Source organism: Vespa crabro, chromosome 4, assembly GCF_910589235.1.
Source record: "Vespa crabro chromosome 4, iyVesCrab1.2, whole genome shotgun sequence".
Taxonomy (NCBI): domain Eukaryota; kingdom Metazoa; phylum Arthropoda; class Insecta; order Hymenoptera; family Vespidae; genus Vespa; species Vespa crabro.
Genome location: NC_060958.1, coordinates 7085787 through 7103286, shown reverse-complemented (window position 1 = coordinate 7103286; position 17500 = coordinate 7085787). Strand labels below are relative to the sequence as shown.

The following is a 17500-nucleotide window of genomic DNA, read 5'->3' as shown; positions in this document are numbered from 1 at the left end:
ACCTTAAAAATTATAATATATTTTTTTTTTCTACGGCACGTAAACGAGGCCATGCTTCGTTATTCTAAAGGTCCCCTTCTTTTCTTCCCTTCTCTTCTCTCTTTTCCATCGATCCAAGAACCTCGTGGTTTCTCCGTGATTTACAGTTAGCAATAACATTTGCATTTTAGTACGATACCATAAAATTGTTAAGAAATCTGTGCACCAAGATCGGCCTATCTTCTATACTTTTTACGCGTTTCGTGTTCTTAAGTATCTATATATATATATATATATATATATGTAGGTGTTCAAATATACGTATGTATTCATGTATCTACTTATGTATTTACGCTTCTTCTCTTCCCTTCTCTTTCTTCCTCTCTCTCTCTCTCTCTCTCTCTCTCTCTTTCTTTTCTATCGTTCGCTCTTGAACTATGCATTAACATAAAAATTGGATTTTTATTATAATAAAAGTCATTTTTTACGATAACACGCGATAAGAAGAAGGGCCCTTAACTGATCCCTTAAATGAGACACGTTTGTAAATAAATGTCTATCCGTCTGTTCGTCTGTCTATGTGCATATATATATACATATATATATATATATATATATATATATATATATGTATGTATTTATATGTGCGTGACTCGTTAATAAGATAATAAATTCTTGAATATATTTTTCTTCTACGTGGAAAAGAAAAAAAAGAAAAAAAGAAAAAAAAGGAAAAAAAAAAATAGGAAGATAATAAACCTGTATAACATCAATCGTTTCTTTTCTACATTATACGAGGTCACACCTTTTAACTATATAACATTATAATATGTTATCTGTATTTCGTAATAGATTTATGGAATATATTATTCTTCTTCGATCCAACGAGTGACATTTTCAAGGTGCGCCGACATTTTCTATAATGAAGAGTTTATAATTCAATGAGAAATAATGGTCACATCGAATAAATTCAACTGCGATTATTAAATTATTTGGATTTTCCATAGAACTCTCATATGGAATGACGTAATCGTTCTTTCTTGTATACCACCGAATCAGCCGAGATCAAAATACTTACGATGATAATAATGATGATGTCATGGGAAAAAATCTCCGAAAAAGAAAGACAGAAAGAAAAGAAAAAAAAAAGAAAAATAACAAAAGTCAAATCTTTTCGTCGTCTCTTAAAGACCAGGTTCATTATTTGATCATTAAGATACATATTATGTTTTTTATTTATTTGTTTATTTTCTTCTTTTTTTTTTCTTTTTTTTTTTTTTTTTGATTGATTGCGACGGGCTTAGAGGAGTGGAGCTGGGTATATAGGTAGGATGCATGAGAAAAAAAAAGAAAAGAAAAAAAAAAAAAAACATTCGAATGGAACGATTCGATAAAATGAATTCGATGGAACTAAACAGTTGTAAAATGGATTAATTTGAGAGAACGGACACTCTCCATTCTTCGCGTAACGAGCATAAATTGAACGTCTTTTTACGTTCGCTGTGTATAGTATGTAATACTCGACTAACAATAAGATCGACAGTGTAATGTACAACACCAAATTATTTCTCTCTCTCTCTTTCTCTCTTTCTCTCTCTCTCTCTATCTATCTATCTATCTGGATATTTCTTTCTTCCGATTTTTACGATTACGCGTTGCAGACGCGTACTTTCGTTAGAACGTAACTACGTACTAAACGTAAAATTTGCCTCGAGTAAGGAAACGATCGATTTGTTTACACTATATAATTAAATAGTAAATTCGCAGGTATTATGTTCTAAGTTTATTGTACAATAGTCGTTTTCATAATCCTAAATTATAAAAGACGATTTTAGAATTGTTTTTTACGAATACGATCATAAGTTGATGATTATGCGCGATTTCAATATAAAATAAAAAAAAAAAAAATATATATATATATATATATATATATGTAAAAAAGTATCTTACGTGTATCTAATCGATTCATCTGAATTAATTCCTTTCTTCCTTTTTTTTCTTCTTTCCATTCTTTCTTTTCGAGTATTTTTTCTTCCTGATTTTATATGCATCTTTTACGTTTATTTATTTATTTGCTTTTTTTCATAAGAACGAACAAATTCTTATTAAAAAAATATATATATATGTAATAAATATTTTATAATAAAAATATTATAATTAATTTTGATATATATATATATATATATATCAAAATTAATTATATATATATATTACATAATTAAAGAGTAATAATTATTTTTTAATATTTTATATTTCAACTATTATCAAAGTGAATAAATAAATAAATAAATAAATAAATAAATAGATAAATATATATATATATATCGTTAAATTGAATAGTAAAATTTATATTTATTATAAATAGATCATTTTATTTTTATTATAAATATAATTAAATATATAGATGTGTGATTTGATTAATCAATTTTTTTTTTAATAAAAATTAAATACATATTTTATGTAATGAAATATATAGATATATGAATGACCAATAAAAATTTCTTTTAACATACACACACACACGCGCGCGCGCGCGCGCTCACGCACACACGCATACATATGTATATATATATATATATATATATATATATATATGGTGAAAGAAAAATAGTCGATTCAATGTACGATATGATGAACGTTGCTCTTTATCGAACCATAAACGAGTCGTCACGGTACGTATGACATGCACGCGCTCTGAATAGCGGCACGAACATAAAGGCATAGATGATCGCAAGCGTGTCCTCCTTCAGTCGGAACGAGGAAGAAGAACAAGAAGACTAAGAAGATGAAGAAGACGAGAAAGACTTAGAAGAAGAACTTCTCTGATCGTATTCTGTTGAAAGAGTTGTTGAACGACTCCTCGACCTTCTTTTTCTTCTACTTCTTATTATTTTTATTTTTATTCTATTATAACAACTCATTCTTTCTTATAATAAGTTGCGCAAAAACAAAAGAGTAACTAAAGAAAAGATGATATTATATATCGGATGTACTAGAAAAGTTTCTAAATTATTTTCACGAAACAATTATTATAGAGACATTTCCAAGGTAATTTTGTTTCGAACGTTTTTGAATAATTTTTTTCTTTTCTTTTCTTTTCTTTTTCTTTTTCTTTTTCTTTTTCTTTTTCTCGTTCGAATCGTAGAAATGCGAGGTCTGTAATTATACAGACAGGTTATAGAAAAAAAGAAAGAAAGAATTTCGAGAAAGATTAATCGATCTTTTTCTTTTTTTTTCTTTTCCTTTTTTAATCATCAAAGTACTTTTGAATTGATCCTTGTATACATATATATATACATACGTTGGTACATATACATACGTCAAGAAGAAAGAGGCAACAAAAAGAAATTAAAATGACATATAAAAAAAATAAGAAAAAAAAAAAAGAAATAGTAATACGAAGAAACGAGTGTCCAATTTTTTCTTTTGCCTCATTTTATTTTCTTTTTTCATTTAGATTACAGAACTACGAGGCTTATAATTACGATGCCAAAAGAAAAATCTCGAAGAAGATTAGACTATTGTTTTTTCTTTTTTTTTTTTTTTTAATCAATCAAGTACTTTCGAATTCATATAATATTCGAATCTGTATATAAAATATATACACATACATACGTACTTACACACACACACACACACACACACACACACAATCAGGAAGAAAGGGACGACGAAAAGAAATTAGAATGAAATGAAAATGAGAAGAAAAGAAAAAAGTAAAAAGGAAAATTGTAATACGAAAGAAGTGTCACGGAGCGACGCCGTGTCTATTTCACTTGTAATTACGATATAAATCCGATTTTAATTATGGAAAGAGACATCCTTGATTTCCGACGACGTACTCTGATAAAAAGAAGAACAAAAAGAATAATACCAATAAGAAGAAGAAGAAGAAAAAAATAAGAATAAGAGGAAGAAGATAAGTCTCTTTGTACGCTAGTAATTGATAGTAATAGTGATAGTAGTAGTAATAGGAGAAAGGACAACTCGAAAAGACTTCTTCCATTTCCATCTCCATCTTCATCTCCTCCTCCTCCTCCTCCTCCTCTACTTCCACTTCCACCTCCATGACAATTATTATATTCCTTTGTTCGACTTTGGTGTTGGATCCAGATTCTTTCCTATCACTAGCAAAGGAAATCCTAAAATAATGCAAATCTTCGAGTGACATTTTACCGATACGAGCAACGATATTTTTCTTTTTCTTTTTTTTTTCTTTTCTTCATACTACCATTATATTTTCTTCTCTTGGTCCTTTTCGATGTACATTAATTTTTTTGTTTTGAGAGAAAGAGAGAGAAAGAGAGAGAGAGAGAGAGAGAGAGAGACAGAGAGAGAGAGAGAGAGATAGAGAGAGATTTAAAAGTTGTTTACTCATCTAAAGTACTCCAAGCAATCCTTGAACAGTTAATGTTTGAGATAGAATATATTTGTATTATTATATTTCTTAGAGAACGAATCCATGAAAAAGTTCTTAAATGACCTTTAAAAGTACAATGAAGAATTTTATATATATATATATATATATATATATATATATATATATATATATAAACTATACGAGTTCCGAAAGGAACAAAAATTAATCTAAGATTAGTAGTCTATTCGAAAAAAAAGAAAAGAAAAAAAAATGAAGAAGAAGGAATCAAGAGAGAGAGAGAGAGAGAGAGAGAGAAAGAGGTGAGGGAGGGGAGGGGAAAGAGAAAAAGAGAAAGAAAGGGAGTCATTAATCTTTAATATCATTCAGGAATTTTTTGCTAAACTTCTAATTTTTCTTTCATTTTTATAGACGGTTTCTTCAAGGAAACTCGTTCGTTCAATTTTTTATTTTATATTCGAAAATTTTTTTCTAACACTTTTTCTTTAATCGTGAATATTTATCTTTCGTTGAATCTTTTTTCTTCTCTCTTTCTCTTTTTTGTTTCTGTTCTTTTTTTTTTTTTTTTTTTTATAATTTTTTAATCGTTCCATCATAAATAACGCAATCATAATTTTTACATCCGATTCTTCGGTTTACAATACATTTATAAAATCTCGTTGAAAAATAAATCACTTGTGATCGTTCAATTTTTACATTTCTTTAAAATAAATCCATTTCAAAATATTCGAATAAGTAAATAAATAAGTGTATATAATATATATTATATATTCGTCATCGGTCGCGTGCGATTATCCATTCCAGTGGTCACGGAACAATGTGCCGAACGATGGTAACGCATATAAAGCGAAAAAGAGAGAGAGAGAGAGTATCTTTAACTATAGTTATCACTGATGGTATTAGTATACCTATAGATATAATAATGAATTCGTAAATTTGCTTTTGGAATTCTCTAAAGAAATGTTTGACATTTACATAGGCCTCTCTCTTCTTCAGCCTGTTGAGAATATCCTTTAAAAGCATCGAATAAAAGATAGATAGATAGATAGAGAGAGAAAGAGAGAGAGAGAGAGAGGAGGGGGAGGGAGAGAGAAAGAGAGCAATCCAAACCTTTTGTTTCCACTCTAACTCTTGCAGACTTGATGAAACAAAGCCCGTTGTAGCAGCTGCGACCGCCAAGATTTCCTTTTCGAAACTTCAAGTCTCCTTTAAACGTACGAGTTCTCTGTATTGCGCACAAAACCAATAGAAAATATGCAAATAAGAATGCTCAGTGATGTCTTTTAATAATAAGCTAAATTTGCCATTAATTTTTGCTTTTAAATCCACCACCTATCCTCACTCCCTGGGAAAAATCTTTTCCTTTCCTTTATTCCTTTCCTTTTTTTTCTTCTTCTTTATTTTTTTTTTTTTTTTTTTTTTTAATCAATGCACTCATTCGAATCGTATGTGAGAAGCAATTTTTTCTGTTCTCTTTTTTTTTCTCTTTCTATTATTTTTATTCTTTTCTTTTTATTTAGCGCAAGTATAAATGCCACTGATTAAAATAAATATCAAGTGAAATTATTTTATCGTGTTTCGCTTGAGAACGTAAAGAAAATAATAATAATGATAATAATAATAATAATAATAATAATAATAATAATAATAATAATAATAATAATAATAATAATAATAATAATAATAATAATAATAATAATAATAATAATAATCATGATGATGATGATGATGATGATGATGATGATGATGATGATACAACATTTAATCATGACGAGAACACAAGTTAGCCGGCTGATATAAAACTCCGATCGTTCTCATCATAATCCTTTTTTAATAGTCCATCGTGATTGGCCAGTGTCGTGACCAAAAACCTATTAAACCGTATGAAACGTTATCCCGGTTTCACACGAATATTGTCGACCGTATTTGTCATTGATCGTATACAGTCGACAACTAGCACGTGCGAGATCATTAAAATGACTTATGTATTATTTGCTTGTTTATTTGTTCATTTCTTTGTTTGTTATCCTTTCCGTTCTACGTCGATTATTGAATCCATTATATATATATATATATATATATATATATATATATATATATATATATATATATATACTTGAATATATTAAATCCGAATATTATTCGATACTTTTAAAATCAATTAATATGGACGAATTATATGAGCCGTAACAAGCCAATGATTGTGAATATCATTCGAGTTATTTCATATATTGAAAAACATATTTCATTTCTCCGACATGTTATTCTTAAAATTTGTAAATTATAAAAAAAAAAAAATAAGAGTATTATTCATTTTTATTATGAATAAAACAGATTTTAAAGTATTATTTTTAAATGAAGGAGTATTAAAAATAAAGGAGTATTAAAAATAAATATACTTAGCTCTTTTCATTCTTGTTATTATAGAAATATAATGTTTGAATAATTCCAATTCAAATGTCATCGATGAAAAATATAATGAAATCGAAGTTAACAAAGAAAATATACGTATACGTTTAATTATTAATTATATAAGTATTTAACACTTATGTAATTTAATTTAATTCATTGATGTCATTCAAAATACGAAATAATGAAATTTTTTATTTAATTTAATTTTTAATTCTCTTACAAAGAAAAAAAAAAAAAGAAAAAAGAAGAAAAAAGAAAATAATGCAATTTCACGAAAATATCTACGCGAACGAAAGATTTATGATTTATTACGAATTTCATAATCATTATTGACTTAATATGATCCTGATAAAAGATAAACGATGGTTTTAACTTTCGATAAAAAGAAAAGAAGAATATCATTGTCATTTAACATACACATACACACACACACACACACACACACAATTTTTTTCTGGCAGAACTAAAAGGATTATCCTTTCTTAAAACAAAACAGATCTTATTGTATGACTTATATTTCATAAAATATTGTACCCCGAGATTGTTGGAACCCGTGTAACTTAGGAAGAATGACATTTTCTTTCTAAAATATCCTAACTGAAAATCTGAAGAAATGAATGAATTAATTAATTGTGCATCTCGATTAATTTTGAGGATAAATTCTACGAATATTTTCTTTTCTTTATAACATAATAAACTTTTAAACATTTTTATTCTTTATACGAACAACATGTGTACGTATATATATGTGTGTGTGTGTGTGTGTGTGTATGTAAATATGAATGTAAATATATTGTCGTATGTCATACAAATAAATACGAATGTATTTTGTGCTATATAAAATCGAAGAATATTTTTGAATAAATTAAAAAAAAAGAAATTATAACTATAGAAGAGGAAGAAGAAGAAAAAGAAGCGAAAATTTCAAATCGAATAGGGATCTTGGGGCTCTATCGAGAAAATAGATTCTAGTGTGAAAGAACAAGATGAAAGGGGAAATGAAATATCACTATATTTCATACGGAAATTATTTAACGTAATAAAATTATAAAAGAAAAGAAATTCTCCAACATAATATCTGATTATATTGAATTATTTTATAATTCAATTTTCATCGTGTAATTAATATCGTCCATTTACATGAATTTTTCAACGAAGTATCCTACTTCCAAATGGTAAACGTTCCAGTTAAAGAGAGAGAGAGAGTAAGAGAGAGAGAGAGAGAGAGAGAGAGAGAGAGAGAGAAAAGAGAATGAATGGAAAGTAAAGGGAAAAAGCAAAAAGAAAAATCTCGAAAGGACGACGACGACGAGGATGACGATGACGACGACGACGACGACGATAATGATGATAATAATAATGATGATAATGTCAATCGATAAAACACGATTCGTTTCGTTTAAATCGTCGATCAAAATGCCAGTAGCTTTTCTTTCACAACCACGATGGATTAGAGAAGGGAGGAGGAGGGTTGAGGGAAGGATGGGAGATGTTATTGGTGATGGTGGGTAGAGAAATTCAGCCGCAAAATAATTGGCGAACGTGTCGCCCGCATATATCGGTTTAGTCGCGAATGCGCGATCGCGTGTGAGCACGATTCGCTATCTCTCTCTTTCTCACCCCCTGTCTCTCTCTTTCTCTCTCTCTCTCTCTCTCTCTCTCTCTTTCTCTATCCATCTTTATCCGTATCTATCTATCTCACACATTCTGTGTATATATGTATATACATATAATTCACATTCTCTGTATGAGTGTGTCTGTGTGTATCTCTCTCTTCTCTCTCTCTCTCTCTCTCTCTCTCTCTCTCTCTCTCTCTTTCTCTTTGTCTGTCTCTATCTCTATCTCCATTTGTTTCTCTCTCTCTCTCTCTCTCTCTCTCTCTCTCTCTCTCTCTCTCTCTGCCTCTCTATCTCTCTGTTTCTGTCTCTGTCTGTCTGTACAGGTGTTAGAATTAGAGAGGCCGGGCTCAGATATAGCATAGGCATGAAGGCCACACCCTCCTCGTTGTTACTGCTTACACACAACGTACAAGAGCCACAGAGTTGTGGTCGATACGTTTGATCCGAGTGCCGAAATCCGTTCTATCAGGTTTAACCATCCGTACATTCGAATCCGTTTCGCGTCAAGCGACATACACGATGGTCATAGCCTTTTATGATGGATAAGAAGGGAGTGAGGGGGGAGAGAAACGGATGGGACGAGGAATATTAGGTGGGAAAACATGAAAGGAAAAAAAGAGAGAATAAGTGATACTTATTTATGTCGAAGGAATGTACGTGCATATTTTCTTCTTCTTCTTCTTCTTCTTCTTTTTTATTTTTTTTGGTTCTTTTTTTTTTCTTTTTTTTTTTTTTTTTTAATTGCAACGACAGACACTGTCTTTGTTTCGAAAAATTGCCAGAGATCACGAGAAAATATTGCGTATCGTTTTCTTTTTTTCTTTTTCTCTTTGGAAAACGACCGATTTATTTCTTTTTTTCTCCCTTTCTCATTTTAAATATGGACGTCCAATTGATCGAGTTACTTTTTTTCTAACCCCTTCTTTTTTATATCTATTTTTATTTTCTTTATTTTTTTTTCTTTCTTTCTTTTTTTTCTTTTTTTTTTTTAACTCAATAAACAACAACATGACCATTTTGTATCGTATATAAAGTTACGAGATTTACGCGATTTAATCTTTTAAATAAAGCAATACCATTACGTAGAAAATTTATATCTATCTACTTCTCTTTATTTCTCTCTCTTTCTCTCTCTCTCTTTCTCTCTCTCTCTCTCTCTCTCCCTTTTATCGGATCCATTTAACAAGATTTATTACAAATTAATAATATCGATATAATATACGGCTGATAAAAGATATTAGAGTTTCCTGCTTCAGGGCGATTTCATCAAAGACGATTTTCCATGAAGATTTTCATCACAGCCACCACACAACCACCATAAGCACCAATGAGAGTTTCGACGCGTTCTATTCTTCCTACCCTCCCTCCTTTCTACCTTCCCCCCCTTCATCCTTCCTCTCGTTCCCTTTCTGTATATCGAACGATATCCGGCTTGTTATTACCAGAGCCCACTCTCTCTCTCTCTCTCTCTCTCTCTCTCTCTCTCTCTCTCTCTCTCTCCGATCTTTTTCATCGTTCGTTCCGTCTCTTTTTGCCCTACTACCTCGACTAACTCCTTTCAGCTTGCACATTCCAAACTTAATCTTCTTTCGCGTAGAAGATGGGTAGAATTTCATTTACTTGTGTAGCCTCGCTCCCTTTCTCCATTGACTCCAGACGCCATGTTCCAGTTTAGACGGTCCCGGAAATCGAAGTAGTTCTAACCTGTAGTCACTTCATATTGCCTAACTCAATTTCAACTCCGAGAGATCTCCTTTATTCCTTTCGAACCCTACAGCGATAATACCGGCTTTTAATAACATATTCGTGTTACAAAATTTTTGTATAATTTATATATATATATATATATATATATATATATATATAAATATTTTATATCGAAATGTATCTTCAAAGTAAGAGAATATTGTATTGATAAATTCAAGTTACAAAAGTGTTTCTATAAAAGTGTTCCTATAGGAGTGTTTCTGTAAAATATTCGTATTTACATTGTAAAATTTAAATCTTTTTTCTAAGATTATGCCTCTTGATACTCGTACAACATCGTATTGGTAAATTCAAATTATAAAAATAATCGAGAGAAATGTTTCTGTAAACATACACATTTATCCGATTTATATGATATCTCCAAGTTAAAACTGGTTTTGTATTCCAACGTTTCCTTTCCGCAAGAAAGAAATCAAATTATAACTCTGATCCCGCGTATACTGTACTTTCTAAATCGTTAAAAATAAAAAAAAAAGAGAGAGAAAGACAGAGAGAGAAAAAAAGAGAGAGAGAGAGAGAGAGAAAAAAAAGAGAGAGAGAAAGAATAACTCTACCGTATAAGAAACAGTTGTACATAAAAATACTCTTTAGGTATTACATACTCACTTTCAGCTTTAAGTAGTATACCTATAAATGTAGCCAGACGTATCTCTCACGGTTAAGCCGATCATTCTAAGTAGAAGAGATCTATGCTTGAGTATACCTAGAAAAATTTGATATATACATACATTGTTGTTGTTCAAGATCGAAAGGTAGAATTTTCAAGAGAAGATTAAGTTTATCGATTATTTACATAAAAAAGAAAACAAGAAAAAAGAGATAGAGATAGAGATAAAGAGAGAGAGATAGAGAAAGAGAGAGAGAGAGAGAGAGAGAGAGAGAGAGAGAAAGAAGAAGAAAAAGTTGTTCATCGAATTTCGTTGAAGCGAAAAGAATAAAATAAAATAAAATAAAATAAAATAAAATAAAATAAAATAAGAAACACGAAATAGGAATAGAAAAAGAGAAAAAAGGAAAAAAAAAGATTAAGAAGAAAAGAAAAGAAAATAGAAAAATAAGTGTTGTTAAGAAAAGTTAGAAAACTATAAAGAAGAAGAAAAAGAAGAAGAAAAGAAGGAAGAAGAAGAAGAAAAAGAAGAAGAAGCAAAAAAAATAAGAAAAAAGAAAAACAGAATATAGAAGGAACAACAGAAAATAGCTTGTTGCTTTTTCTATTACACGAAAATCGATATTATTTACAATAGCGTACATTAATTCCATATTTCTGATACGTACGTTATAAAATATACGAACTTAAGAAACTTTGTTAAAAAAAACGAACTTAAAGAAAGAATAATCTACATTGTCATCGTTATTGTCGTCGTCCTCGTCATTGTAACTCGTTATAACTCATCGTTGTCTTTCGATAACATTACATACGTATTCACAAGATATATATATATATATATATATATATATATATATGTGAAAGTGAATGAGAAAAAACACATTGAAAATTTCAATGTAAGAGAGATAGACTTACCTTTTTGTGGAACGTATATAAAATGTCGAATGACATTGCACAACTTTCGTACGATGAGACAACAAGATGATGGCGTATTTGTGTGTATGTGTATTTATAGATATGTGTGTGTGTGTGTGTGTGCGTGTATGTGTGTATACTCGCGTTACCCTTTTAGAGAGTAAAGGTACAAGTTTATATTCTCCCTTTTCCGTCGAGATGTTACGTTGAGATGTTATGGCTTAGAGGCAAACGTAAGCATGTCTGACTACTACTCGACTTCTACTACTGTGCCCCGCCTAAGCTCACCGATTTTCCACTTTTTATCAAAGTGAATGATAAAGAGGTAGAGAGAAAGAGAGAGATAGAGAGAAAAAGAGAGAAAGAGAGAGAGAGAGAGAGAGAGAAAGAACTAGAGCGAAAGAAAAAATATTTAAAGCCGATATTATATATGCTCGATCGAACGAAGAAAATTCTATCTTTCTCTCTATTCTTTCACTATTTTCTATATACTTTCTTTATTTCATTCTTTCTTTCTTTCTTTCTTTCTTTCTCGTTAAATTCAATTCGATCAACGTTTAGATGATATATCATTGATTTAATCTTTTAATTTAATTATCGTACTTGAAATCATAACGTTGTACAAATTTTTCTTTAGTTTCGTTTCATCCGATTAAACGTTTATCCTTCTATATATTTATATGAATTTTGTTAGATTTATATATATATATATATATATATATATATATATATATATATATATATGTAAAGAAAAAAAAATCTTGTTATTGTTTCTCGGCATTATCAATTGGAAATATTCGTTCTTATGCATTCTATCTTTTATTCCTAGTTTACACGTCTATTTTTTATTCTTTATATATATATACATCCTTTAGTTCTTTTTTTTTATTTCATAATTTTCTTTCTTTTTTCTTTTTCTCTTCTTTCTTTTTCTCTTTTTTCTTTTTCCCGTTTTCTTTTTTCTTTTCTCTTTTTTTCTTTTTCTTTTTCTTCTTTTTTCTTTTGGTGAATTTGGAGATCGAATCGATCAACGAACGACAAGAGAAAGAGGGAGAGAGAGAGAGAGAGAGAGAGAGAGAGACAGAGACAGAGAGAAAGAGAGAAAGAGAGAGATTATCGCTTTGCTAGGTAATTCCGTGTCTCGATTAAAAACGAAAAGAATAGTTTTCTATAAAAAGAGAAAGAGAAGGATAGAAATAGAGATAAAGAGAAAGAGAGAGAGAGAGAGAGAGAGAAAGAGAAAAGAAAAAGAGAAAAGAGAAGAGAAAGGGGAGAACCATTGACATCAGCCTCTTTTCGGGTTTCATGTAGATAAAGAGAGAGAGAGAGAGAGAGAGAGAGAGAGAGAGAAAGAGAGAGAGAAAGAGAGAGAGAAAGAGAGAGAAAGTCATGTAACACATAAAAAGAACTATAAACGGATTACAAAAAGGAATAGTAGTAGAGAAAGATAAAAATAGAGATAGAAAAGTTACAAAGGTACGGGCTATTGTAAACGTTCAGTTCTGATGCCTTTGATAAGAAAGAAAAATGTGAATGATAGAGAGAGAGAGAGATATCTCGATGATCGATGTGACGAGTAAGGTTTCTCTTTTCTTTTTCTTAATTACATTTTTCTTTACGAATTTTCTTTTTTCTTTTTCTTTATCTTTCTTTCTTTCTTTATTCCTTTTTCTTTTTTTACCTTGATTAATCGATAAAAGGGAGGGGATGCAAGAAAGTAAAGCATTCGTCCGCACAAGATCATAATTATACCTTCGAAGGCTCTCAGAAGAAGAAATATCATTTATTGGACCTCGAAGGAACAAATTTCTTTTTGTTTTTTTTTTTTTTGTTTCTTCGTTTAACCAAATTCGTATGCGCTTTTTTCTTTTTCTTTTCTTTCTTTCCTCTTTTTTAATTTATCGAAAGAACAGAAACTAATATTAATGAAATAAAAGTAACGTCAACATCGGTATACGCGTATGTATTTGCATTAAAAAAAAAAAAAAAAAAAAGAAAAAGAAAAAAAAATAATGTACAAAGAGACGAGTTCGAATTAAAAATTAAAAAAAAAAAAAAAAAGAAAAAAGGAAAAGACAGATGTAGAAGTTAGAAGTTAGAAGTTAATTTCTGAGTTTCATTTGAGCAAATATAACTAGACTGTTCATTTATACATCGCTGTAAAGTAAGCTTCTAAAATGTGACTACTTGCCCCATAGAGAAAGATTAGGCTCTAAACTTGCACCTAATTGGCTTTACAATATATTTATTTATATATATTTTATTAATATTTATAATAATATATATATATATATATATATATATATATATATATATATGTAAATGCGAGATATGTGTCGATAAAGAAAGAAACATAAAAATAAGACAGAAAAAAAGTAAAAAGGTATCGGCCCGTTGAAATTTGTGATGAATTAATCTGTCAAAGGAATTTCATTTGTGGTAAGGAGTTACTTAATCAGCAGAGAAAGAGAGAGAGAGAGAGAGAGAGAGAGAGAGAGAGAGAGAGAGAAAGAAAGAAAGAAAGGCAACGTGTACTAGATTTTAGAAAAGCAAACTCTTGTGGAATTCAAAAAACAATCCTGGAATTTTTACGAGTAAGAAGATTTATTTGCCCTTTCATAGCTGTACGAGAAAAAAAAAATACAGGAGTATTGGCAGTACACTAGTATCATATTTCTCTGTCTCGATGAGAGTAAATACTTTCGTAATGCAAATATACGTACATATACACATAGATACATAGATACATAGACACACGTACAAACACGTATGTAAATATAACGTCTATGTTTATACGATTTTTAGCCGACGTATCGTAATCGTAAAGAGTCGTACTGTATATCTCTAATCCTTGAAAATTCTCTAAGCAAAAGGGATAAAAGGGAAATATTTTAAAGAGTTCGTGTTTATCCTCACAACTTACTCCACCCCACCCTCCCACCGCCCGCTTACTAACAAACACTTACTCCTCATGGAAAATTCGATCGTCGTTAGAACTAAAGAATGAACTTCGTTTAAACTTTGATTTATCCGTCTTGAAAAACTTTTTTTACATACCATCTGTATTAATTTCGTATGAAAATATATATATATATAATAATAATTATTACATTTCATAAATTTCCAAATTGTTTTCATCATAATTACTTTTATTTTTCATACTTTTTGTTACAGCGGGCACCAATCTCGTTGGGAAGTTTACACAAAGCGTACGTAGAATCGTTCAAGATGTCAAGGATGAAGGAACGTCGAGTAAGTATATTTTAGATATCATTTTTATTACCTTTCTTTTTCTTTTCATGTTGTTTCTTTCTTCTTTTCTTTTATTTTTTTTTTTTTTGTTTTCTTTACACAAATTAATTCACATACACATACACACATATTCAACGAATACGCACGTAAACCATACGATTGATATTGAAAAATAAGATAAAAAGTACGAACAAGTGGCTATCATACTTTTTCTCAATTTTGAAATAAATAGTTGTAAGTAAGTACTTAAGTATCTAGTCCTTAAATATTTCAAAGGAACGATTTTTCTCATCTAACCGTCCTTGAAAACAAGTAAAAGTCGTTGAATCAGTGAAAAGACGTTTGTAGATACGGCCAATCGTCGGAAATAAGTCGTTGGCTAAGAGCCAAATCAGACAGGTTGTTAGTTTATCCTCTCTTTCTCTTTCTCTCTCTCTCTCTCTCTCTCTCTCTCTCTCTCTTTTTCTCTCTCTCTCTATCTATCTATCTTTTGTGAATAGAACTGGTGCCGGACGTTGGTCCTATCTATATCGTTGTTGGTTCGGTTAACGTCGTGTATTTACGATACGTGTGTTAGCTCTATTAAATTTGGATTAACATTATCTAATTAAAACGTTCTTCCTGAGTATGCCAATTCAATGCGATTACCGTAACAAAGATGTATGAATATTCTCTCTCTCTCCCTCTCTCTTTCTCTCTCTCTCTCTCTCTCTCTCTTTCTCTCTCTCTTTTTCTCATTATGACAATAACATGTTAACATATAACTTGATAGTACATGCAAATATATTCATTATTTCTTTTCTTTTCGGTTTTTTTTTCTTTTTTTTTTAACAGACAAACTATATAAACACAAAATATATATAAGTATACGTACTTATAATTGACGTTGAATTTACTTGTGCGTGTCTAATTGTTATAGTGGTCGTACGTTAGTTTTAGTAATGTAAACGTTTATATACTGTTTAAACATGTTAAAAGTACAAAAGAAAGAAAAAAAAGCGCGAACACAAACACACACACACACATACATACATACATACATGTAAAGGTACTTTGAATTATGAATGTTTTATACAGATGTACGAGCTTTTAACATCACTCGTAATCTAGGAAGTTACAAAATACGTTCTCGTATAATTATATTACATCGTTATATAATATAAATATATATATATATATATATATATATATGCAATGATAGTTGTCATACACTACCATGAGTTAGTCTAATTAATTAATTAATTAATTAGATAATTAATTATTTTTATATTTTTCGTGTGACGATGGGATATGATACAATTAGAATGGAGAGAAATTGTATTAGCGATTGAGGCAAAATGATTGAAATTAAAAAACTTTCGTACTGATAATAATAAAGAAATTAAATCGTACGTAATAATTGGTCGAACCATTGATGGGACTCCAAAGGATAGAGATTCACGGTATGAATAATCGATATTTTTTCTTCATTTCGAAAATTCGACGTTACATAGTGAAAAGAAAGAAAAAAAGAAAAAAAAAAAAAAAAAAAGAAAGCAACCAACCGAGGATACTGTCAGCTTATACGCTATATATGCCAACCAACGAATGGTATTCGTTTTATTTATGTCGGGAAATTTCGTTACTATTCTACGTTGTCGACTTAATTGAGAATCAATTGAAATTGAATTTCGTCGAAACAATTAGGTGATACAAGTACCAACTGCCACCGATTTAAAAAGGTTTTGGTTATTGTGTAGAAACGAAAAAAAAAAAGAAAATACTCTCCTTTCGTGAAAAAAAAAAAAAAAAACATTTGAGGATTATTAACTTCGCGGTTGAATAAAAAAATGAAATAATAAGTACGAACTATGGTCGATATAAATGAACGAGCTTGTACCTGACAAGATTTTGAAAAAGGATATAATTGATAAAATATTTATATGTCTTTTTGTACAGTTTAATATATATATATATATATATTTTTTTCTTTTTGAAAAAGCACGATGAAGTTCGAAAAAAAATACATAAATAAATAAATAAACATATAAATAAATAAATGAATGCATAAATAAATAAATAAATAAATAAATAAATAAATAAATAAATAAATAAAATCAAAAAGAAAAGAAACAAACGAGAGCACGTAGTAAAATAATTTTTTGATCGCGAATTCGTCGTTTATGCGAGTCCGCCATTGTAATGCCGGCATTAATGCACAAACGTTTGTTTACATATGTTCGAGTCCTTTAAACTTTATCAATTGCAGGTGGTCAAACGAAGGAAGAGGTCATAGAGACAAATGAACGACTGAGAGTAGTAAGGATACGTCTCGAAGGAAGTTATGACACTGCTAAACGTGCTCTAGTAGACCTGATGTGCAAGTATACGAACAGTAAACAAGTCCGTAACGTGTTCCAACGTTACAACCTCCTGAAAGTTATGATCAAGGTGAGGAAACTTCTATCTAAACTCTGTCTCTCACTCTCTTTCCCTCTTTCTCTCTCTCTCCCTCTCTCTATCCTCTTGCAATTATACGCTTCAACATTGACGCCTGTATTCCTTGTGCGGTTCTCATCCCTGGTCCAACTT

The 17500-nt window shown here is 29.9% G+C and overlaps 1 protein-coding gene across 3 annotated transcripts in view; it reads left to right on the top strand.

The window, feature by feature from the left end:
- The window catches only part of LOC124423815, a 90120-nt gene that overhangs the window by 65875 nt on the left and 6745 nt on the right, over nucleotides 1–17500 (top strand). For all 3 annotated transcript variants that reach the window (XM_046962037.1, XM_046962036.1, XM_046962035.1), the window contains 2 exons: nucleotides 14852–14929; nucleotides 17178–17359. In XM_046962037.1, the coding sequence (XP_046817993.1) occupies nucleotides 14852–14929; nucleotides 17178–17359 (260 nt within the window). The remainder of the gene's footprint in view (nucleotides 1–14851; nucleotides 14930–17177; nucleotides 17360–17500) is intronic.